General features: G+C 44.4%; 1 protein-coding gene across 5 annotated transcripts; it reads right to left on the reverse strand.

The window, feature by feature from the left end:
• Nucleotides 1–462: 462 nt before the first annotated feature.
• On the reverse strand, nt 463–23,413 carry TEF (TEF transcription factor, PAR bZIP family member). Of its 5 annotated transcripts, none has more exons than XM_037387840.1 (5): nt 23,093–23,413; nt 12,061–12,387; nt 10,412–10,632; nt 9,548–9,759; nt 463–7,735 (listed from the first exon to the last, which is right to left on the reverse strand). In XM_037387840.1, the coding sequence occupies exons 1-5, from the start codon at nt 23,193–23,195 to the stop codon at nt 7,663–7,665; spliced, it is 936 nt and encodes a 311-aa protein (XP_037243737.1). In that variant the 5' UTR covers nt 23,196–23,413; the 3' UTR covers nt 463–7,662. The 5 variants fall into 5 exon arrangements, with proteins under 5 accessions (XP_037243737.1, XP_037243739.1, XP_037243735.1 ...); XM_037387842.1 differs by having other exon boundaries at nt 463–7,660; nt 23,093–23,412; XM_037387838.1 differs by lacking the exon at nt 23,093–23,413 and adding an exon at nt 18,166–18,496.

Below are 23,413 nucleotides of genomic sequence, written 5' to 3' on the forward strand. Positions count from 1 at the left end.
GGAAAGGCATGGAGAAAGCTGTCCTTATGGTCAAAACTTATTTACTCTAAACTTTACTTCTTCCCATGAAATAAACAATTCCGATTATTTTGTGGATGTTGTAGGCCCCAAAGTAATAGACAAAGCAAGGTCCAAGTGTCTGTGGCTGACTAGTAGTTCTCAAGATTTCTCCCCCTACCTGAAAGAGCTCGACCTAGAGTCATTACAGGACAAGTGCAAAACCTTGCAAAGTTATTTTCTGGATTAGTTAACTTTTAAGAAAAATGTGGGGAATTGTATGCCTGTTAACTGCACACCTAACAGTTCACAAACTGGAAATGCACAGCAAGAACCTAATCCTAAAAGGTGATCAGCTGCTTTAGCATCTACCAGCTTCAATGCAAAGTGAAGGTGTAACGCTGGCAGTTGAGGTGTACAGGGCACAGTATGCTATATAGAGAACAAAACTACTGGATCTCAGCATAGTGGAATATACATTTTATTTCTTAAAAAGGAAGGGTACTAACAGAATTTAATTCAGTCAAAATTTTACATTTTAAACAAAAGCTTTTCTTTTTCTTAAAAACCAGTTATGAGCAGAGAGGTGAGAGGATTTAAACTACTCACAAAATCCAAGCCGAAGACTTTGAGAATTCAAATCTGTGGTTTATACATTTAAAAAAGTGTAATAAATGGAAATATAAAATAATACCAACTCTGCAACAGTGAAATGCCCTTTCCTCATTAGATTGCTGTTTAAGCACCTTTATTTTCACCATCAGCTGCCAGGAGCATGTAGGTTTATGTACAAAATAAGCAGTTTGGGACAAAAGATCCTTATATAAATTAAAACCGTTTATGGCAATACAATTTTACCCAGCCGCTTTACAATCTTTATTATCTCTTTCACTTCTATAGAATCTTTCAGTCAGGATGATCTCAAATGCACTTGATGGACCGCTTCAAAAAGCGGCTACATTTACAGGAATTATATAGACAACCTCAAGGAGTAAACATCCAAGAGATTAAACAACTTCACAAGCAGTAAAACTAAGATCAGATTTATATCTTATATAAATACTGTGCAGATTTATCATCCATCCCACTGAACCAATGGGACAGATCAGTGTCACACCTGAAGCAAAAAAAAAAAAACCACCAAAAAAACTTTTACCCAAGAGGCAACAGAACTTCAGGCCAAATATAGCAGACAGGAGTTCCCTCAATCTACCTAGTTAAAAACTGTATGTCCCTGAAAAAGCTTTACAGGGATAGAGTTTTCTGAATAATCTGCACACATGCTTAGCTGTTTCATAGCTATTTTACAGCCTAGAGACACTGAGATGGGAAGAAAAAAAAAGTAGAAGAAAAAACAAAGCTACAGAGATGCCACCATCTCTGCCCACTGCAAAAGATGTTGTGGCTTTGTCATTTATGGAACACTGCAGATGCAGCCATTACCAGAGAGGACCAGTACAGCATTAAAGACAAAGAAGTTATGTTGTGGCTGCAGAAAGTGTCATCACAAGCTAGTATCTTTAGATGAAGGCAAATAGATCAATCTCACTTTCTCCCCAAAACCCAAGTGTTCACATTTCCTAGCAGACTGCTTGTGATTCTCACTCCACTGTTGTTTTTAACATGAGATAGCAGAGGTCATGAAAGCTGATGAAAGTTCCAGCTGTGCAGCATTCAGTGAACACGTACTCAGCAAAACCTCAGGTCACTTTCTCTCTCTCTCTCCACACCACAACAGGATACTTGTGTCGTCTATGTACACAATAGAACTAATAAAGATGCAGACTATCTAGGTTAGGTTACAAATGAGTTTCAGCAACACTCGTGTTTCATTGCAACTTGCTGCAGTCTGGCTGAAAGGTAGAGACAGATCTGTTTGAGCCAAAAGAGAACAGTTTAAAAAACACACACATACACAAAACCCCCAACCAACCTTAGTTTTCCTCAATCACTAAGCTTTACAAATAATTTAATATTGCCACCTTCCAAGTGCTACTCAGAAACAACAGATCCACTGTCCAGCTAACGGGATGGGAAGAATTACAGTTATAAATGGAATCAGTGGCCACTGTTAAAGAAAGACTAGAAGAGAATTCATTCCCACAAATTCCCAGTTTCTCTGCTTAAGTAACTCAGTATTATTTTTAAAACATTTCTTGTTGATAGAAAGCATCACAACTAGACTAGAATTCCACAACATCAATCTTTGTTTTGATTTCTGTAGTTCTCTAGGAAAAAAAATAATCCCAAATCGAGCTACATGAAGCATTAACAATATTCAGGTATTACAATGGAAGCACTTATTTATTACTTCATAGAACAGATTAGTTTTAAAAGTGTATTTACATGTTCTACGTTATACAAAATACAGTATTCCAATAACCATGTTAATCACCATATTTCAGACAACTTCACATAAAAGTGCAGAGGATGCATCCATCCATGATCCTGGCCAGCAGCAAGCAGTCATCCACAGCATGACAGATGTGAGCTGCTGCTGTGCCCCCTCAAGAAAACAAATCCCACCATACCTTCCCACCGAGACATAGCTGCAGAGCTAAGAAAACATTCAGGCAGGTACACAAGCAAAGTTTGTTGAGACCCACAGACCAATATCACATGCCTTAATTTACTAGACATATGTGAAGCACTTTTTTTAATTTTTTTTTTTTTTTTTTTTTAAACAGATGATGTACAGCAAAGGGCTTCTGCTCATGCCTTAGTTGGGAAAATGAAGTAGCAAGGGTTTTGGCTATGTAACAGGCACGCAAATTACATTGAATATAAACAGCCTTATAACTACAACTGATTGTGTATTAAGGACACAATTCTGCAGCTGACTGCCTGGGCAGAGCTCCACATTCAAGAACAGATCCTGCTAAGTCACATGGGTGCTCTACAGACACAGAGCTCATCCCATGCAGAAGTGACAGCAGAATTGAGGCCTTAAAATATTGGGGCCTCCGACAGTAATTTCCTCATGACACAGGACTATCAGTTGACATTGGCAGGTCAAGTCCCAGTGCAACAGCACCCTCATTTAAAGCAACAGGTATTTTTTCATGCCTTTCTGCATTAACTCTCCTCTTCCCTATCCATATATTCCTTCCACTTTCTTCTGTACTGTGGAAATGAGATCAAGAAAAGGAGATGCCCAAAACCTAAACAACTACATATCTTCTGTATGATGCTAAACTGAGGGGATCCAAATTGGCCTAAAATTGTAAACAGCGAAGCTTCAGTTTTAGCAATCTTGCTCAGGTCAGATTCATGCATCCCTATTCTCTTTCTGCTTTCATTCTTCACTCTCTTTGCCAAGTATCTATACACGCATCTTCCTCAAAGAATTCTTCTTCCCCTGTAGCTGCTTGAACTTTAAGAACTTTGCATTCCAAAAGCAGCTCACTAGGGGATCACATACTATCCAACTAAGAAAATACATTCTGTATGGCAAGTCTGCGTTATCACGAATAAACTCATTGTAATTTCTCCATCAGTATCTCCACAGAAGTTTAGTTAAACCTACTCTTTCCACCATTTTCCCAGCCTTTCATGGTGAACTTATCCATCTCCACTATATTACAGTGGCAGATATACAGATCAAAGTAATTATCTGAACTTCTAGAAAGCCAGCCAGTGTCTTGTAGAGCTACAAAGGCAAAACACTAGCATTAGCAAATGATTGTGCTGTTTATGGATTTAGATGAAGGTTGCCAAAAATGTAAGATCTATCCATTAAGACAAATTTGCATTTCTCACCTTGTGTTTAGCAGCTAAAACCACGAGGGTGAACAAAATCCTATCTGGATTTTGCAAAGATCCAAGATACCTCCATTTCCGCTAAAAATCAAGGCATCTGATCACAAGGAACAAAGCCCTGCTATGCTGAGGAGGCTTATAAGGCTGAAGCAGCAATATTCTCTTCTGTGCAAGTCCCTCACTTCTGCTGTCTACAAAAAAATATGTTTTCCACCCAAGTGGTTTTATTACAGTATTCCTAGAGCTGCTGGCCTTTCACTACACCTCCCAGCTTGAATTTAGTACAATTAGTAGCAGTCTTGCAGATAATACTGGAAGTGATTTTTACAGCTAGAACACCTTGGACTTTCAAAAGCACAGCAGGGAAGTGGAGAATTGTCAGAAAAGACAGTAAAAGTTACTAGAAGAACTGCAAAAATCCACTTTTTTTTTTTAAAAAAACAAACCAACAACATTTCTTCTCCCAGCACAAGTTTATAGCACACTACTTTTTCACCCTGTCCGTGCAGGGCAAAAGGAAAAAAAAAAAAGCAGAATCCAGATTATCTGAATATCAAAACTATCACTAACTGTAAATCAGCAAGTGCTGATTTACCAACATTACATACTGCAATCTGAGATCCATCCAATCTGATCCCAGCACAGAACCTTCTAGAGTAAAGCAAAGACATTCAATGACTTCAGCGCTTGCTAAAACTTTACGATAGCCACGCAAGAGTAAAGACTTTTTCCTGTGGGAGTTAGTGAGATCTTTGTTACTGGCTTCAGTGGGAACAGATCTTGGCAACAGGCAAAAGACTGAGCTTCTACGGAATTTTTAAACACAAAACTGCATTATTGTAAGAGATGTAACTGTGTAGTAGATTAGAAGACTATGTATGAAAGCAACACTGTATTAAATGTTGCACATCATTTATTCATAGCCTATTTCTTCTGTAGAATACAACACTCATTGCCCACAAATCTCATCAACAGTTTATGTATTTTCCAAGTTAGTACTGTGAAATGGCTGTTCTGTGTCAATCCACTTCCTAATGAACGTACAGCTGTGTCAAAACCTGCTCCCTTTACTGGCAATCCCTGCAGTGATGCTGAAAGGTGCACTCCCTTTATTCTCTCCCCCTGGAGATGGTCCCTTTAGGGCTGGAATGGGGTACATTGGCATCAAGCAGACTTATGGCCTCTACAGAGCATGTTCCAAGGCTAAAGAACTTCAAACTCATCAATTCAGCATCTTTTCACGTTCAAATTGAGCTAAAAGAGTATTGGTGGTCTTACAACCACTATGAAAACACACCCAAGTTGTCACGGATAGGATTGTCATCCTAGTCAAAGAAACAAGGTTATATAGTTAATAATTCTGAGAGGAACAGAGAGCTCTGAAGCAGTAAGATTAAATTCCTGAGACTGCAAAAACTGAGAAAGGAATTCAGCATTGCACATAATTTTTTGTCTGGCAATACCTACACTCCTTTAAATAGTTACTACCTTCTCATCTATCTTTAAAGATGTTGCCTCTTAAAAAAAATATATATTTCTCCAACTACAAAAGTTAAGCCGCACTCACTCTAAAGTGCAATTTTCCAGTTTTGCAACCTGTAGACACATGAATCCCAGAACGTGCAAATTTGCACTGTCGTACAGGGAAGCACAAGAGTTTTCCAACAGTCTTCTCTGAGAAAAGTATCTAATGAACATTCACTGTTAGTTTTCATTGTGTAGGCTTCTAACACAACGTGAAAAGTTAATAGAATTACACATAGTAATCTCACTGATGGAATATTTTGCTGTTAAAACAGCATGACATACTGCAAAATCAAATCCTGTATACAATATGTAAGTATTTAAAAGATATTCCTGAAGCAGTAAGGCAGCAAAGACCCAAAAGAAGGACTAGCAACTCCTCGCCCAGTTACAATATACCCTTTAGCTCTGTGATTTAAACAGGAAGCAGGACTTGCAAGGACAGCCATTCAAAACTAATTAGAAATTTACATATGATAAATGCAAGTAGAGTTGCTACGTTTACATGCTGTCAGGGCTGGTTGTTTGGTTTGGGTTTGTGGGTTTTTTGTTTTTCTGTTGTTTTTTTTTGGAATCCAAGGTTCAGCCTTTATCACCAAAATAAAACAACAAAAACCAGTAGAGACCAAAAATATCAGCCCAAATCAGCAATACTTGACACAGGTAAGATATGTGCTGATATTTCAGCAACATGGAGATAAACTATACATTTATTTGAAGAGAATACCCCAAGATTATCTCATCACTTTAAAATCCCAAATTAAAACAATATACTCATACTTTTGTTACTAGCAAAAAAGCTAAAAGCACCTTCTTGACTTCAGAACATGGTCCATTAAAAATAACAGGTCAATAACTACATATGCTCTTTACAAAGGTTATGCATTCTAGCTTTTTTATTATTTTTTTTTAAATGAAGTTTACATTAGCTGCTTCTTTGCACCTTTTTGCCTTTCTGCTCTATAATTGGGGGTGGAATCTCTTGGCTAAATGCAAAGTCAAAATACTCGTTCAACATGACAGTGTTGAGCTTTGCTGGTAACTAGTTGTGCCTCATAATTCCAGCACTTGTGCTTCTGAATGTTTTTCAAGATTATTTTTTGAGGTGTATGCTGTTTCTCACTCTCCAGGCATGAATACACTCCTGTCTTACAAGCTCCATTTTGGCTACAAGCATGGCCCTGTACTACTTTCCCAAGAATTAAATACTCTTTTTCTTCCTACACAGGTTTAGCTCTTAAGCTTCCTTAATACGAGTAGATCCTTGTTGCACTGATGAAACTCTTACAAAGTAGCTTCCACTTACTTCCTCCATCTTCTACACACAATAAACATCCTCACAACCTGTCCAAGCTCTCATCTACTCTCCCACAGCAGCACAAGGGTCTCGATACTTAAGCTGCCTGTTGTAACTGGGAAATCATTGGCTGTTTCAGTTTTATAAAACAGTTCTCATGTAGTTGAGACAGAAAATTTTAATATGGCTGCTAATATCAATTGTGTTGCTAGAGCTAATACTCATTTGGTCATTTCAGACTGCCAAGAGACATGGGGATCAGCAGCTCAGACTAGCACCTTTTCCATGATTGCTAAATTGTTAACAGAAGGATAGATTGTTTCAGTAAGATACCATAAAAGAAAGCAACCTTCATAAAAGAAACAAAGGAAAAGGTAGGTTACAGCAGTGGAGCAGGAAAGCAACCGAAGTGGTTTACTATTACGTGGGTCATTTGATAGAGGTTTACTACTACTCTTTGTATGGCACACTGTGGTGCTTTCTGGATTGTTTCAGTACATCTGCTGTACTTTTCTGCACTGGAAGTCTCACACATTGCAGACTGTTTTCCTCATGTCATTAATTCTGCACTCAGTACTCCACAAGACGCTACACTGTACCAGAAGTGAGCTGCAGTATTAAATAAAATTCATTCTACTGCAGGGAAAAATCTTAAAATATAGCAGTTCTTAATATATACAAACACTTTCATTGAAAACTCCCTGTTGTCCTCCACTTGAGCACCAAACCAAAGAGTCACTATTCACACAGGCTGTCAACAGACTTTGAGACATGAACTTTGAGAGTCTTGACAAAACCCCGGTAAGTAAGCTTATTGTAGTTCATAGTTACAGTGAGAAAGATAGATAAGAAAGCCATATACAGAATTAAGGAGACTTTGCACTTTACATCATGCCCAGCCCTGGGTAGTTCAGATGGGGTACTTGCAGGCAAGCAGGCAGGCAGGGTCATCGTCAGTTGTTTGTGTTGGGACACCTCATAGATTTCACTGCGCACTCTGAAGACTGGCGATTCATGTGTGCTTTTTAGTTTCTTTGTTTTTAAAAGTCTTTAAAGTTGCATCACTCGGAATCAGATAAGTCACTTTAAACAAAGCAAAGTGTTAAGTGTGACAATTTATTTATAACATACTTCCCACCATCACCACCACACACCACCCTGTGAAAAAAAAAAAAAACCCTGCTGAAAAGGGTGACAATTTTTAGCATGTTTGAAAGAAATTAGACCAGCACTGCATCAAGAGCCACTCTAGTCAAATTAAGAGCATAACAGAGGGGGAGACAGTTCAAAGCATACATTTACTTTAAACATTCTGGATTCCTGACCCCGCTTCTCCTCACTTCCTTAAGAAGTCAACACACAATTGGTCTAAACTCATACCGATTTCCACACTGTTTAAAACACAAACTAGACAAGAAGTCTTTAGTATAGAAAAGAAACCCCAACGCTTTTTAAATATACTTTTCAGATTTCAATAGGGGAACTGGAAACTAGCCTAAACATCTTCTATCCCACATTGACTCCCTAATACAAATATCAGCCCAGGAAGCGTACCCTAAGAGTTCTGACACAGCCACTATCTTAAGATAGCTTCTCTTGTTAAGAGGACTTCTAGACATAGACTTCGTTAAAGCTTCTGGTTCTTGCAATTGTAGGTCATGTAGAAGGTCCCAACATCCCACAAAATTTTTTTTCTTTTACCACCACATACTGTTGAAGTAGTGCTTGGTGCTGAGAATGGATTAATTCCAAGAGGGCACGTCTTGTGTGCTAATTTTGAAACAGGAAACTTGCTGGAGAGAGAACCAGCAGGCATGGAGAGACCAGATATGCTGCTACACAGGAGACAGTGAGGTAAACTGTTCATGTTTAGAGAGGGTATAGCTTGTTCCATAGTGTTCACGAGGCAAAGGACCAAAACTCTTTCTCAAGCTCTTGTACAACAGGTAAGGTGCAGTAAAGTAACAGTGCCTGTTTGCTTCTTAAACAAAAAAACTTCTTCCGAAGCATGAGGTACTGGCAATTCCTTAACAGACAGGACTCAAGGTTCTGCCTAATGAGCCAGACCTCTTTTTCTAAATCTCAGTTACTTCTCAGTTCAAGGGGGAAGTTCCTCTTCAGGAAAAAAAAAAAAAAAGGAGGGGTGGTGGTAGAAATACAGCCTAAAACCCAGAGCAAATTATTTTGTCCATATCTGTAAAGTGAGAGATCCCCCTACTGTTCTCTCTCCTTGGTTTCTGGAAGTTATCCAGGATTAGAACCTACCGAGATGTCTGAGCAGTATTTTAATCAACACTGCACTGACTCTGGTCTGCATAACACTTGCGCATTAACCACGCGATAGATCCATTTTTAAAAGAGATTGAGTATCTTCCTGTCTTCCCATCCTAAAGGTTCCCCTATTCCTCTTCAACAGGAAGAGTCCTATACAACAGGTACTTTCTAGTGCCTCTGAATGGGAGATGAATTAATGATGCTGCCCAGCAACATCTACTTATACCTTAAAATTATGTTTTACAATTTGACTGGGAGGGGTGACAAGATGGAGAGGGAGAAAAGAGCAGGAGTTTAAAAAAGAAAAAAAGCAAGAAGAGTCTCCTAGGCTCTTTCTCCACTTAAAATGGAGATTATAACAGATAGCAAAAGCCCTGCCGACTCAGGAGGGATTCACATCTATTCCTCCAGGCAGGTGAATCTGTTTATTGTACGACATCAGAAAATGCTCTATCAGTGTTAAAGACAAAGTTGTAAATATGGACACTAAGATTATTTTAGGCAATACAATGATCAGAAAAGGGCCTGAACAACTTGTGCCAACAGAAACAGGGTTTGGGTTGTTTGGGATTTTTTTTGTGTAGATGCAGAATGGCAAAGCCTCCATAAACTTTATTTCTGGGAGTCTCTACAGAAGGCAGAGAAGTCTAAGAGGCTAAAACAAGGAGCCCTAACAAGGAAAAGGGGTGTGCTTACAAGGGTCCGTATCTGGTCTCGTATTTAGAAACAATGTTCTTGCATCGTCCCACTTCCTTGCGCAGCTCTGCAACCTCCGTCCTCAGGGCTGTGTTCTCTTTCTCAAGAAAGGCTGCCCGAATTGTGATCTGATTCTCCTTTAACCGCCGAGCATCACGAGAACGCTTTGCTGCCACATTGTTCTTCTTTCGCCTTGTCCAATATTTTTCATCCTGTAGCAAAAAGTAAAGTAACAAAGATGCAAACCTGTTAACTATATCAAATAGACACCTCTCTATTGTATAATGACATTCACACTGACTGCTGTATTGAACACTCTTCTTCACTGGTTTTCAGGGCTCTGACACCAAAACGCAGGCAACACAGTACTGTAAGATTTCATGCTTACACAAGTCTTGTTTTAGGATAAACCAGGTGCACTGCCAGAACTAGGGAGATTAAGAGACTTGGCTACTAAGAAGCTGTCCATCTGAAATGCTCCCTTTACTTAGTTTCAATTTGGGAACAAAATTCCACAGAAAACAACCTGTTCTATTGTCTGGGCTGCTTAAAGCTGGATCAGACAATGCTGGGCAAACATATACAACAGCCTTCAAAAGTGCAGTTGATGAGGATGCGACTTGATAGTTCTTCTACTTCTAATTTCTGCATACAACATGATAAGTTGCTCCTGCCCAGCAATTATCTCATGATACCAAACCAACAAAACAACATGAGCAGCAGTTGACTTGCCAATTCTGTTCTTGGCAGTGCTTCTACCCAATCACGTAGGTATAGCACATTAGCTGTATGTGTCAAAATGTTTGGACAAAGAGTTAGAAACTTTGATCAAGGCCTAGAGAAGTTTGCAGCAATAAATGTTACCTTTTGCTCATCTGGGACAAAGACCTTCTTGGCTTTTTTAATCATTGGTTGTGGTTTCAGGTCCTCCTCAGTAAACTTGTGTTTGCGAGGATTGAAGAGCTCACCACCAGGCACACTGGACAGCACTAAATCAGCAGGGTCAGGGTTAAAATTCACCTCAACTTCTACGCAGTCAGGATCAATGGGGCTGGGAGTATTTCTCTCATTTTGTGGTGGGGACTCTGGCAACAACAGGAGAAGTTACAATACATTCAGCAGGATGAAGAGACTTAACTGACTTAAGCTGACTTGGGTATCTCTGTTCATTGCCCTACTGTGGACAAGATTTAACAGTATTATTTGTCATTTCCCTAAGGTCTGCTTGGTGCTGTACTGCTGCCGGTACAGATAGAAGCTACACAGCACAGTTTATCATACAAACTCTAGGAATATATGCCTAACTGACAGACATAAGTAAACAGATGTGTGACAAGAGCTAATACTTCCTTGGCAAAAACTACATGCTTTACACACTTAAGAAGCACCTTCCACAGGAGCAAGAAGTAAGAAACTTGTATCAGTCTGAGTTTTATACCATAGAAGCCTTACAGAAAAAAGCCTGCCTCAAGACCCTGGTAACTGGGACATTCAAAGGTCAGACAACGATTTGCCAAAATACAAACAGTATTGTACTTTGCCACATGGAAACCAATGTCCCAACAGACTGTCTGACACCGACAGTGTCCATATGAACTCTGTCATATTTATCTGTTGTTTATAAACTTCATACACATGAATTGCAAATGTCAGTGAAATTTGAAATAGTGATCAATAAGGTTTTTTTCCACATACCACCTAGAAAAAAGCTGCATCATATGTCTTATTGAAGTTCCACATTTTGCTTTTCTTTTGCAGATTCACCGAAGAGGCTCTGAGCAAAATGCTTTCTGTAAAGTCTACTCATAAAATAGTACTGTGAATTTAGTGGCTATCATGGCTATCACTCCAAATCTAGGGCAAACTGAGCTGCTGAATTCTTTAATAGAGAAGATCTCCGTACTACAAATGAAGAGCAGAAGTTTCCTAGTACCATTTAAGTACAGTTTTGTTTCTTTGTTCCTCCATTCCCACTTCAAAGCACCATAGAACATCAAACTGCATCATTAACACACCTTTTCCAAGTGTCTGTTCTCACATTTCACAGGCTAGCATGAAAACATTGCTTCATTGTTGTTCCATTAAGCATTGTTTTACGAGGTACATTAAGTTAGCGTAAGTTCACCCAAGCAGACCAAGTCACCCAGATAGCACAAATGCCTTGTCACAAACTATCAAATCTGTTGTAAAATAACCTGAGAAACATGTCCAGCTTCTCACTAGGTTGGCAATACCAGGAAAGCAAATACTGTACATCACTGTTTCAGCATTTCTAATTTCAAAAGAGAAGCAGACTACGCACAAAGACAATCATTTTTTCCAGGAGGAGAAGAGGTGGTGAAGCAGCATCTTCATGAACTGAAACACAGACTAAGGCTCTACATTGAGCATGTTTGTGCTACTTAACCTGCCACTGCTAACACTGACAAGTTCACATCTGGTCTTTGACCTAGAGGCACCTTTTAATACAAGAAAAACAAAAGGCCCTCAGAGCCCCATGTTATTCCATCTACCTGTGCTGGAGGCTGCTTCAGATTGCTGGTAAACTGCAGTGGAAGAGGATGATGCAGGAGAACCAGTGGAAACACTGGCAGACTCCTTTCCTTCCAGCTCAGCCACAGGCAAGAGTGGATTCTGATTCAAATCCAGGTGAGTAGGGCTGGAAGGAATTCCATTCTCCAGCAGGAACTCATCCAGATCCATGTACTCCAGGTGGAAAGACTCGCCATCGTAAGGAATAGTTTTGTCCCAAATGGGTGGCATAAGGGAAGCCGAAACTGCCATAGTGCTGGCAGCTGCTGCCTCATCTTCCTCAAGCTTTATCTTCTCCTTCTCTTTATCTGAAAGATACAAGTAGGTCACTGTACAAGCTGCAACACAGGAGAGGCTCAAAGTTTAAGAGTAACAAAATCCCCATGAAAGGAAATTCAGTGAGCTATAGTTCTGTCTCATGACATGATCTGAAAAATCAGATGTTGAAAGGCAACATTCATATATTCATATGTAACTCAGTATGGAATGCTCTGACTCCCTGTGATGGCTGGACCACAGATATCTGAGTAGCCTTGAAGGCCTGCATCTTTGCTGTGATAACTTACCAAAGCATGATGTCATACTGCATCTAGTTTATTAGCTACTCACTGCACAACAGCCTGTTTTTCACAGGCTCATCTTGGAAGACAGCGAAAGCGAGTGTCCGCAAGTTGGATTACAGGGGCAGCCATTAAGAAAACTCCAAGGAAGCAGAGTAGTTTTTTCTATGCACAAAGAAAGAAGGTGCAGAAGAATAATCTAGACACAAACAAGAAAGGAATATGGGGTTTCAGAATAAATTTGAAAATTAGTCAAAAGGTCCACAGGACATCAGAGACCTGGATATCCATTGTTCAGTATTTTAGAAACACTTCTTTCCGAAATGACTCAGCATGTCCACACAAAGCAATAGCTCCAAATGCTATTTGCTATAGATAGCTCAGAGTACCTACATACAATTTTCACTCTTTGGGGAGATGTCTAATAAGGCATACTCCCACATCCCACCCCCAAGCCACAGAAGACTGATGACATTTTCTCCATTTACTGTGCTACAGTGCGCATATTACAGAAAAATGGCTGCTTCTATGTTCCCCATAGCTACCGAATCTTAACAATTGTCTGGGACAGAATCCAAGCAGAAAACTCAAGTTATGGAATAATTACATAATTTAAGAGATAAAAATAAGCTGGCAGAAAAAGGGGGGGAAAAATATCCAAGTCACTTTCCTGATCCACAGTTCTCCATGGAGCCATGCAGCTCTACCAGCACTGAAGGAGGCATTGCAAAAGTAGTGCTAGCACCACCAGCACTGAGCCAGCACTGCTGTCAAAACGAATGGTCACCAGTGGTTCCATAACCAACTGCAAACTGGGTCTTACCATGGAAGCCAACAAATACTCAGCTCAACGGAACAGGGACTCTAGGGACACTGGACCAGTCTGGGTCTCCAGTATTCCCGCAGGTTAGCCCAACAAAATATACTCTGGCATAAGGGTTTTCCAGACCGGCTACAATATGTTAAAGCAGTATATTTCTTTATCGAGGGTGGGAGTGAGGGTAAAACTCTGCTCTAAATCAGAAAAGCCTATTTATATAAAAACCTATTCTGATAGAACTGGCATTCCTTCCGCTGTTGCCTTAGCTGGTGTGGAACTGAGACTGAAAGAGCTTTTTCTGGCTTAAAGAACAGTGCTGCCATACGAAGTAAATTATCATTTTAATCTACTGTACTCTGAACATTTTATACAAAGGAAGATACCAATTTTCAGTTAAACAACTGAGAAAATATTCACCAGCCACCGACTGGGGACTAAGACCAAGTACCTAAAGAACATGTTAAACTCAGACCAGTAGCTCCTGGACCTGAGCTTTGCTAACATCACCTTGCAGCTTTTGGCCTTCCCCCTTGCCACTTCACACTGCTGCCTCTGAGCCGCGATCTCTCAGTGCCTATCCCTGCTATAAACTCCTTTTTGCAGGGTGTTTTGCAACTTCCCTACCCTTTGCTTGGGCAAAGCAAATGTGCAGGTTAACAGTCATGATTCAAATAACCTGAATGTTTCTGAACAGCTCCTACTGGAAGCTAGTAAAGAAACAGTATCTACTCTACCTTATGTATTACAAGGATGATTTCACTGACTACTGAAGCACACCCCACTAAATTGGAATCACCATTTTCCATTCAACTTGTGAATCAGGGACTGTGTATTTCCCCAAGGTTTGCAGAGTGCCCAGCTCAAGCAAACCTTGATTCACATTGAGGATTATGGATGATATCCTAGTGATGTCTTTATTAATACAAATGCAAGTGTCAATAAGAAATTCTTTGTAAATCACTTTATTTTTTACTCAACATGATTAAAAAAACCCTTGTGAATGCCGAGTCAAAATGTCAACTAAAAAGAAACAATTTTTTACTCTTGAAAACAGTAGCATTCCACCCAAAACTGGCATAATTTACATGCAAGCCAGCAGTGTTTTTGTTTTGCAACATCTAATACAACACCTCCAACGGAGGAGAATAGAAACCTTAATGATTAGTAGACTAAACATAAGGCTTAAAAATATTTTTCCGACAGTAGATGCCAAAAAGACTAAACCACTGGCATATGTGGCTCTTCTCAGATCTTTTAATGCCATTTAGATGTGCACCATCATCCTGCTGTACTTCTGTAACCTCAAAAGACTGTTGTCTCTCCAACTTCTTGCTGTCATCCCTGGCTCACACCAGATTACATCCTTCCTTCATGTGTGAAGATCATCTGAAATTTTTTGCCCTTTTGCTACAAGTTGACAACTGGCAAGCACTAGGCCCCCCAGTGCTGTCTTTGTTTAGCTACGATCTCTCTCCCCCCTCACCCCCCTTCTTCTAACAGCAATATCCAAAACAAATTGAAATAGCAGAAGTTAACATGAATATTGGGTGCCCATGTATTTCAGACATGACACACAGAAAGATAAAACCTTTGTATGATCATTTTTGCATTGGCATTTTCCCACTGGCTTGCTTTCAGTTCATTTAATCTTTACTTCTGCTGCATAACATCCTGCTGGATGCACAATATCTAATAAACACTAATTAACTTCTTGTGTCTTGAGGGGGAAGTTTCTACCCACCCCAGCACAGGGACGTGAAACATTAATTCTCTTAAGATATTTATAGTGTAAACAGGTATTACCTGACAGCAGAGCTGCAGTATCCTAAGAGGCTCCATTTGCAGTGATTCAAGGTCACCCTGATAAATCTGGACTGTGCTTCTGCAGCTGATAGCTCATGTCCAATTTAGCCCCCTCATTCTGCTACTGTGACCTATTAACTAGGCTGTACATCTGCTGTTAACAGAGAGGTCACTACTTTATGGTAAGTAATTTAGGCAGAGCATTCCAGTTCTTGAACTGTTGGAAATACTGCTGTTGTAGCCAAAAGTAGCAGCCTGGAAAAAGCTTTATTCCACATCCGGGTTTTTCCTCAAAAAAAAAACCAACCCAACAAACCAATCAAACCCAGACCAAAAGTCATTTTGGCCACAACTGTCAAGTGCTATCACAGCCACAAACAGAACAAACACTTCTTTGACAAAGTTCCCTTCATTCATCAAAAAATATTGTTAAATTACACTGAAAACACTATACAGACTAAGGCTAATTGCTCCATAAATCTTTAGTCCCACTTATGATAATGGAACAAGACAGGTTATAGGGTTCTGTATTCCTGATGCCCATTACTGTGATGTTTGTTGAGGCATTCCTCCTGCCACAGCAGCACACAACCAGTGATTAAGACATCCTTTGGAGAGTATGCAGCAGCTCCTTATTAATAGGAGAGGCCTGCACTCCTGCTCCACAATATTATCTTCCTTTACCCCACAGGACTTTTTTTTTAAATAATATTTTTTTTATTTATTTAATCCCTACAACGTACATGACAAGAACTTAGAGCAAGGCCAGTCAGACATTGCTTATGGCAGGGCATTCAAGATGGCATTCAGTTGGAACGGGATGTCCTCCTCTGTTGCTCAGAAGGGTTAGAAAGCCTCCTGGCTCACTGGGTAATCAAATTACCTACAGCAGTTGGAAAACCCACAGGTAGCTTGTGAAGACTATAAATGGGCACTGCAGCTAGTTGATACAGTTTCTCACAGAATAAAGGCAGAAAATAGTATTTTTGTCAACAGGCGTTCCAGACAAAAGGCATAGGGTCTTTTCTCAGAAAGCTTGCTGAAAACATACCACTGTATTTAGTAAATTAGTAATTACTTAACATTTTGGCTGTCACTACACTGTGAAGGAACAGAAAATAAACAGGGATCCTCTGAAGTCAATTAAGCGACATTTCTACTGACAAGTCTTTAGTAAATATGGAGTAACTACCTGCGAACACAGAAGGCTTCTTTCTTTTGTCTTGCAAATATGCAAACAAGAATAGCATCAGAGATCAAAATAAACAGATAGCACAAGTTCCACAAAGTATGAAGTGAAACAGAACAAGGTGCACTAAGGAGATTTATTGAGAAATTTTAATAGTAAGAACAATCTGAATTTCATCACAGCATGAATGGGGAGAGGTAATCAAGATACAATGGACTCACTAGCAAGCTTTAGAGAATCAAGCTTAACACCTTCCCAAGCTGGAATGGGGTCATCTAGTAGAAGTGTCAAGTGTTTCTAATTTTAGAAAAATGCACTACCTCAAAATAATATCAATTTTAAAATTTTACATCTCCATAGGCCAGATCACATGAATCTGGACCATAAAACCACTCCTAAGCAAAGTTAGCATATCCCAGTCGGCTACCGTCATGGTTTCCACACATGAACTTAAACTGCTCCTGCTGGCACTATTGCCTTTAAAAACAACTGGGTGCAGAAATATCTTACGAAATCCTATAATGTTGTAGATTTGAGATTCTATGTACTGCAGCATCCTGCACCATAGCAACACAACTAAAACCTTTATCAGAGACTGACATATATTTTTTTTTAAAACAGAAAGAAAAAAAAAACCCAGAATCACAAGATGGATACATTTACACAGTATTGTGCAACGCAAGACATACAAAGTAAATTGATCTTAACTAGGATCTTCAGTAGGAACAATCTTGCCAACCCTGCTTGCACTGTGGTCTACCCTAGATATCATCTGATGTTCCAAAAATGATTCTCAATCTCAAAATTCCTAAGCATAAGGACGTTTTTTTATTATTATTATACAGCAGTACACTGGGTATTACAGCAGTGCAGGTCAACCTGAGCGTTCCTCAAAATCAAACTCAGGAAGGCAAAAATACTGCCAGGTGGAAGAAAAAAAAAAGTGTGCCATCAGCAATGAATATAAGCATCAGTGGGAGAGAGTCAGCTCCACTCTATAGAGGATGGCATGTGCAGGCAGTGGGTCATACCCGTATGGATTATCACCAAACCTTATCTGAAGGGATTTGCTGTATATGCATATCATCGTCCAACTTTTCAGCAATTAAGGTGAAGGAAGACGCGAAACCTTTTCATCCCTGCTCCTCGCAACGCACCTAAAAGCAGGGAGGGCTTTAGGCGGCTAAGGAAATAAAACCAGCATGTCACCTCCTGACTTCCACCCCATCCCTCGGACCTGAAGCATTTTATTTTGCCCAGAGCGGGCACCTCAATACAGGCGAAAGGGCGTCGCAGCCGCTGAATTTTCCAGTCACACCAGCCCACGGGGCGGCCGCCACTGCCCTGCGCTTCTGAGGCGGAGAGCCGGCCGGCTCCCCGCCTCAGAAGCGCAGGGCAGCGGCGACCGCCCCGCGAGGCCGAGCCCTTCCCGCCCTGCCCGGCGGGCCGGGATCCCGTGCTAGCGGCGCTTGGCACAGACGGGGCGGGGGGCATGGCGGGGCGTACCGGAGGAGGCCGCCAGGCCCGGGTGTGCGGCCTCTCCCCACCGCGCACACCGCAGCCACCCCCCCCCCCCCCCTCCCGTGACCCGGCGGGTCCCGCCCTCCGAGGCACGGGGCGGGAAGACAGTGCGGGGGGGGTGACGGGGGCGAGGGGGAGGGGGGGGGGGAGGTTAGACGGTGCCGCGCGCTCCTGCGCGCGCTCCCGCGCTCACCTAGGCGAGCCTCCCGCGGCGGGTTCTCCATCAGCTTCTTCAGCACCAGCGGGAAGGCGCCCGCCAGGCCCCGCTGCTCCTGCTGCGCGGCGGCCCCCGCGCTGCCTCCGGCTGCAGTGGGCTCTGCTGCCGCTGCCGCCGCCTCCTGGTGCGCGGCGCGGCCGGGCATACTCCCCGCGAGCTGGCGGGCGGGCTGTCAACGGTCGGCAACGGTCGCCAGCGGCCGCAGCGCCCGGCGCGAGGCTACGACAGCTCCCCGGGACGCGTCTGCAACGATGAGCGCGGAGCGAGACGGCGCACGGGAGGCCGACGGCGCGTGCGCAGCCGCCTGACGCCTGGCGCGTGCTTCAGTATTCATGAGCGCCAGGGCGTTGCCCGCCCAAGTAGGACCCGCCCCGCCCTCTCCCTCCCGCGGATTGGCCCACGCCGCTTGGGGGGCGGCCCCGCGCCGGCTCGCCCCGCCCTCCCCGCTCCTCTGCGGCCGGCGTGGGCACGCGCCCTCCGCCCGCCCGGGCACGTGCAGGGGCGGGCTCCAGCGGTTCATTAGCATGCCGTGCCCCGCCCCCGCCCCTCCCCCCGGCGTTGCGTCACCGCCAGCTGCTCCTGAAGGCGCGGGGGGGCGGAAGCGCGCGCGTGGGCGGCGGAGGAGCAGCAGTGCCCGCTGCAGGAGCCCCCCCGCCGCTGCCTGAGGCGACCTGGCGGCGGCCCGTGCCGTACGGCGCTTACGAGCCCCTCCTCGGCCCAGACTGCTGCCCCGGCCCCGGCCCGGCTAGGGCTCGACCACCGGCGCCGCGCAGGAGGGCGGTGGGCCCGGGCCCGGAGATCGCGTAACCGCGGCAGCCGTCGGGGAGCAAGGCGGGAGCCCGCCGCTCCTGAACCGGCGCCGGTGCCAGCTCTGCAGCCGGTCCTTCAATATCCCCGTTTAGGACCCCGAGATCACCTTTCCCACATGACCAGGATTTAATCTCCCGCTGTCCTACATGGCGCCAGCAGCAGCCGCAGCGGTGCCCTATATGACGCTCGCCGGGAGAAGGACCTCACTGCGGCTGCTGCCACGGCTGGGCTGCTAGCGGGCAGCGCGGGGGGTCTCTCCAAGTTTTTACTATCGCAGCAATCCTTGCGATTTCCCAACCAGTTGCCCTGTTGCATCAACAGGAATGCCGTGCTGCCATTTAAGCTGCTGAGCTCAAAGGGAGCAAATGTGGCCAAGTTCATCCCCAAGAGCACAGGCAGATACAGAGGAGCTTCTCCTGCGGAATGAATAGACTCTTGCAGGAGTGACAGATGCTACAGCCACAGGCTTCTGTCAGCAAGCTGCTGCCTCTTGCTGCAGAAGGGCCGGACACAGCAAACCTACCATATAGTGCTGCAAGTGAGGAGAGGAAAAGGGTGCACAACCTCCCTGGGACAGCCCTATCCCTACCCAACAGAGCCACAGGTGCAGAGATGTCCCCATAAGGGCTAGCAGGAAAGGGACTTCCCAGGTAGACACTCTGGCATCTGCTTGGTTCAGCTGCCCATCTGCAAACCTCAGACATTTCATTTTGGTCACAGGGCACAATTTGGCTTGACTCTTGCTAATAAACCCCGATGGTCTTTGTGACACAAAATCAGGTCTGAAATCTGAAATCTTCCGCACGTGCCCAAGGCAAAGGAATGGATTGGAAGTTGCATGGGCTAGGCGCTTTCCCTCATTGCCTTACTGCAATGAGGACCAGGGGATGTCTCCATCCCACCTGGGCAGACAGGGAGCTGCCCTACCTGCTAGCACCTTCTCTTGCATAGGCTAGGAGGCTGGATCTGCTGCCTCCTTCATGGGACAGGTGTGGGACTCCTGACACAACTCCTGTGCACATGCTGCCTGACAGGGAGCTTGCAAAGGACCACCTTGTTAATACAGGCTGGAATAGCGTGGGTTAATGCATCGTTTATCAAGGCTGATAAATCCAGCTGCAAGAAGCAGGCAGAACAGGTCATGCTCTGCTGCCCGGAGTGCTCCAGGGCTGCTGCTTGCCTTTCACAGACTCCCTCTGCCTTGCCAAGCTCAGCTGGTGGAAGAAAAAAGCACATGTGTGAAAGGGAGATGCCACTTCACACAGGGCAATGAAAGACAGATGTCAGACCACACACATGACAGAGGTGGCAAATACAGTTTGGCAAGGGGCAGTGGGCTCACACTGATGCTTTTGCCTGGGAAACAACTAGTGGTAGGCGGTAGACAGAGAACACAACCTAGTGAGGTTGGGAAGGAGCAGCTTCTAGGAACAGGGCAAGGGGACATAGCCAAAGCAGGGCAGGCTGCAGGCTTCCCATTCAGTTACAGCTCTTATGGTCGCTTTGTTCCATTGTTGATGCTGGAGGCCCCCCAGGGACGACGCTGTGTCTCAGTACTGTACAGCACTCCTTCAAGGAACAAGCTCTGCGCACATCCCCCCTGCAGATCTCAATGGCAGCTGCTTTGCTGGGTAACATCCATATGAATGGAGGTTATTGAAACCACTCAGCAGCCTTTACTCCAAGGTTTTTCCCTTTAGATTGACCATGTTTTTCCTCCAGCACATTTCCACCCATGCTCCACTGTGCTAAGGTTTGTTCTGCACCACCACTGGATTGTGACTTTGCTTGGAAAGGGTTTAGCCTGTACAGTGTTAGCTGCTTGGCCCAAAGGCAGGAGGGAGGGAGTTCCTGAGGAACATTCCTGTGGGTTCCCTCTCACATCACCCTGCTTGGGCATCAGCTCTGCCCTGCCAGTTCAGAGGGAGGCTGCTCTGAGAACTTCTCCTCACCTCCTCTGGGGATTAGGGACTCAAGCCACTGCCAGCAGAAAGCGGGGACTGCACCATCAGCTGTACCTTCTTAGTTAAGCTGTGATGTGCCTGAATATTTACAATTTCTCTTTTGTTCTGCAGCTGAGAAGGAACAGAGGAGGACAATGAGATGTGAGGAGAGGAATGCAGCAGCCTTGGCTGTTACTGCTGGGAGTCCTGTCAGGGCCAGATGATGCAGAACAGCCTAGCTCTGATGCAGCAGGGAGGCAAGCAAGAAGCAGCCAAGTGCTAGGCACAGGACATGTACAGCAAGTCCCACCGGGAAGTTTGAATAGCAGGACGCATTTCAGACAGAGGCCTGAGACCTGGCAAATCCAGATGAGTGGTACATAGGTATGGAGACTCAGGAGGAGAGAACTGAGCTCTTGGGAAGAGGGCTATAACAGGAACGCTGGGCTAGGGAGGGAGGTGGCATAATAAGGACAATTCTAAGGGTTACAGGAGGTGATACTGAGAGGCAGGGTGGTCCTGGGGCTGAGGAAGAAAGCTTCCACAAAACAGCTCCCTCAGCTGCCAAATAAGCCGCACTGAGTTAAGATGAAATTATTCCCTCTGCAAATCATTGATCTCCCCTCTACCCCCCTAACTCCAACTCTCGCCAAACAGATACATCTTGCCAGCACTCCTCCCTTGGATTAACTCAATTCACTTGGCTGTGGAGACCAGAGATCTCAGAGAGGCAGTCAGACTTCAGCTTAGCCACAGCAAGGTTCTGCACCATGTGAGCCTCCCTTGGCCATTAGTCCTCCTCCCAGCCAGGTCTGCTTTCTACCTGGGTATCAGTCAGCTCAGAAAACATGTCCCAGTCCCCGCATGCAGCTTCATACTGTCTGATATGTAAACACGCCTGTTAGCAGGCAAAGTCTCAGCAAAGGAGAGAGCCAGGCTCACAGGTGGAAGCAGCAGAGCAATGTGACAAGATGAGCCCCTTAGAGGGTATGGCAGCTCCCCTTGCTCTATTTCCTCTTTCCACAGGGAGCTGTGCAGGTGCCACAGGGCTCACTGTATTTCAGCAGGTGTAGGCAGCTGCCTTTCCTGCCATGAATGCCTCACTGCAGCAGCAGCAGCCTTTTCTCCCATTGACCCCAGAGCAAGAGCAGGGTCCCTCTCCACATTGTGTGTCTGGTTTTTTTGCTCCTGGGTCATGCTCCCCTCAAGACTGCAGAGCTGCCTGTGTGTCCCGGTAGCAACTCCCTACAGACGGGTGAGCTCAGTGCATGTTTGTTTCTGTAAGTTCAACTTACTCATGCCTAGACATGAGCTTGTTGAGCCCAGGTGTTCCCACACACCTCCCCAGCACTCAGCAGTGAACATTAAAACACAACAATCCAAAAGCAGCTTGCCAAGGCTGTGGCATCCTATCCAAAATCAGAGAGCCCTGAGTTGTGCAATGGGCACTTGGAGCATGCCTGGTAACAGAAGTGGTTGGTCCAGCAAGAGCCAAGTGTTCAGCACAGCAGAAGCCCAGACGAAATAAACTCCTGGTGGGTCCTTTCCATTTGTTTTCTAGGATGCTGCACAGAGAGTGGGAAAACCTAGGAGTATTAGAAGTACTCTTGCAAAGGAAACACAGTTGCTGTGTTCCCTACCCCAGCTTTCCACTGATAACAACTGCAGCCATCACCAAACACGCAGTTTGCATGGAGTCAGCCTGCCCCGTGCGGCCCTGGCTCCTGGGACAGTCTGTGATTGGGAAGAGGCAACAACTGGAGTCTCAGCAGTTATTAACCATGGGACAACCTGGATGGCAATCCTGGAAGTCGCTCCTACGTCAGCATGGAGATTTGTGCCCAAGCTTTCTCTGTGCACAAAGCTTTGAGGGTTTCCAAGAAGTAGCTGAGCACAGAGATTAAAAGGATCAGGAGCTCAGCACTCTTGGCTGATTTTGTAACCAATCCATTGCTGCCGGTTTTCCTCCTAGCTGCACAACACACTCGGTGCCAGAGCTCCCTGTCTGACTTGGACACTTGGGGGAAACACACCCTTGAAGGGCTTGCAGCAAACAAGGTCTTCTGTCCCCTTCTTACTTTGCAACTTAAGGAGGGCAAGGAGAAATGAAATCAAAACAGAAACCCCAGCATGTGTTCCCTCGATCCTACCTGTCATCTTGTTGGTCCAGGGTAAGGAGTACTCCAGCAGGGACTTCAGGACTTCCGGGAAGTCCAGGGCAGTGGGGCCCCCAGGGCTGTTGCAGCTTGACATGTCCTGTCCCGGGACTCTGCTAGCACGGCTCAGGGAGGGCCAGGCGCCTGGCCACCAGCGCTACACCCCACTTGCCTGGGCGCTGCGAGAAGGGCTCGGTGGCACCTGGAGCTGCCTTGCAAAACTACTCCGGCTGAGAAAAAACGAAGAAGGGAAGCAGCCCGGCAGAGATGCAGTTTGTCCGGCTGTCTTCACCTCCCCCTCTGAAGTGGCCAATT

The sequence above is a fragment of the Falco rusticolus genome, chromosome 5, assembly GCF_015220075.1.
Source record: "Falco rusticolus isolate bFalRus1 chromosome 5, bFalRus1.pri, whole genome shotgun sequence".
NCBI lineage: Eukaryota > Metazoa > Chordata > Aves > Falconiformes > Falconidae > Falco > Falco rusticolus.

Coding starts and splice junctions, on each gene's coding strand:
- TEF (XM_037387838.1), bottom strand. CDS start 18,334: ATGCCCGGCCGCGCCGCGCACCAGGAGGCGGCGGCAGCGGCAGCAGAG. Junction 12,388..18,165: donor GCCGCGGGAGGCTCGCCTAG/GTGAGCGCGGGA, acceptor TGTATCTTTCAG/ATAAAGAGAAGGAGAAGATA. Junction 7,736..9,547: donor GAGACCAGATACGGACCCTT/GTAAGCACACCC, acceptor TTTTTTTCACAG/GGTGGTGTGTGGTGGTGATG.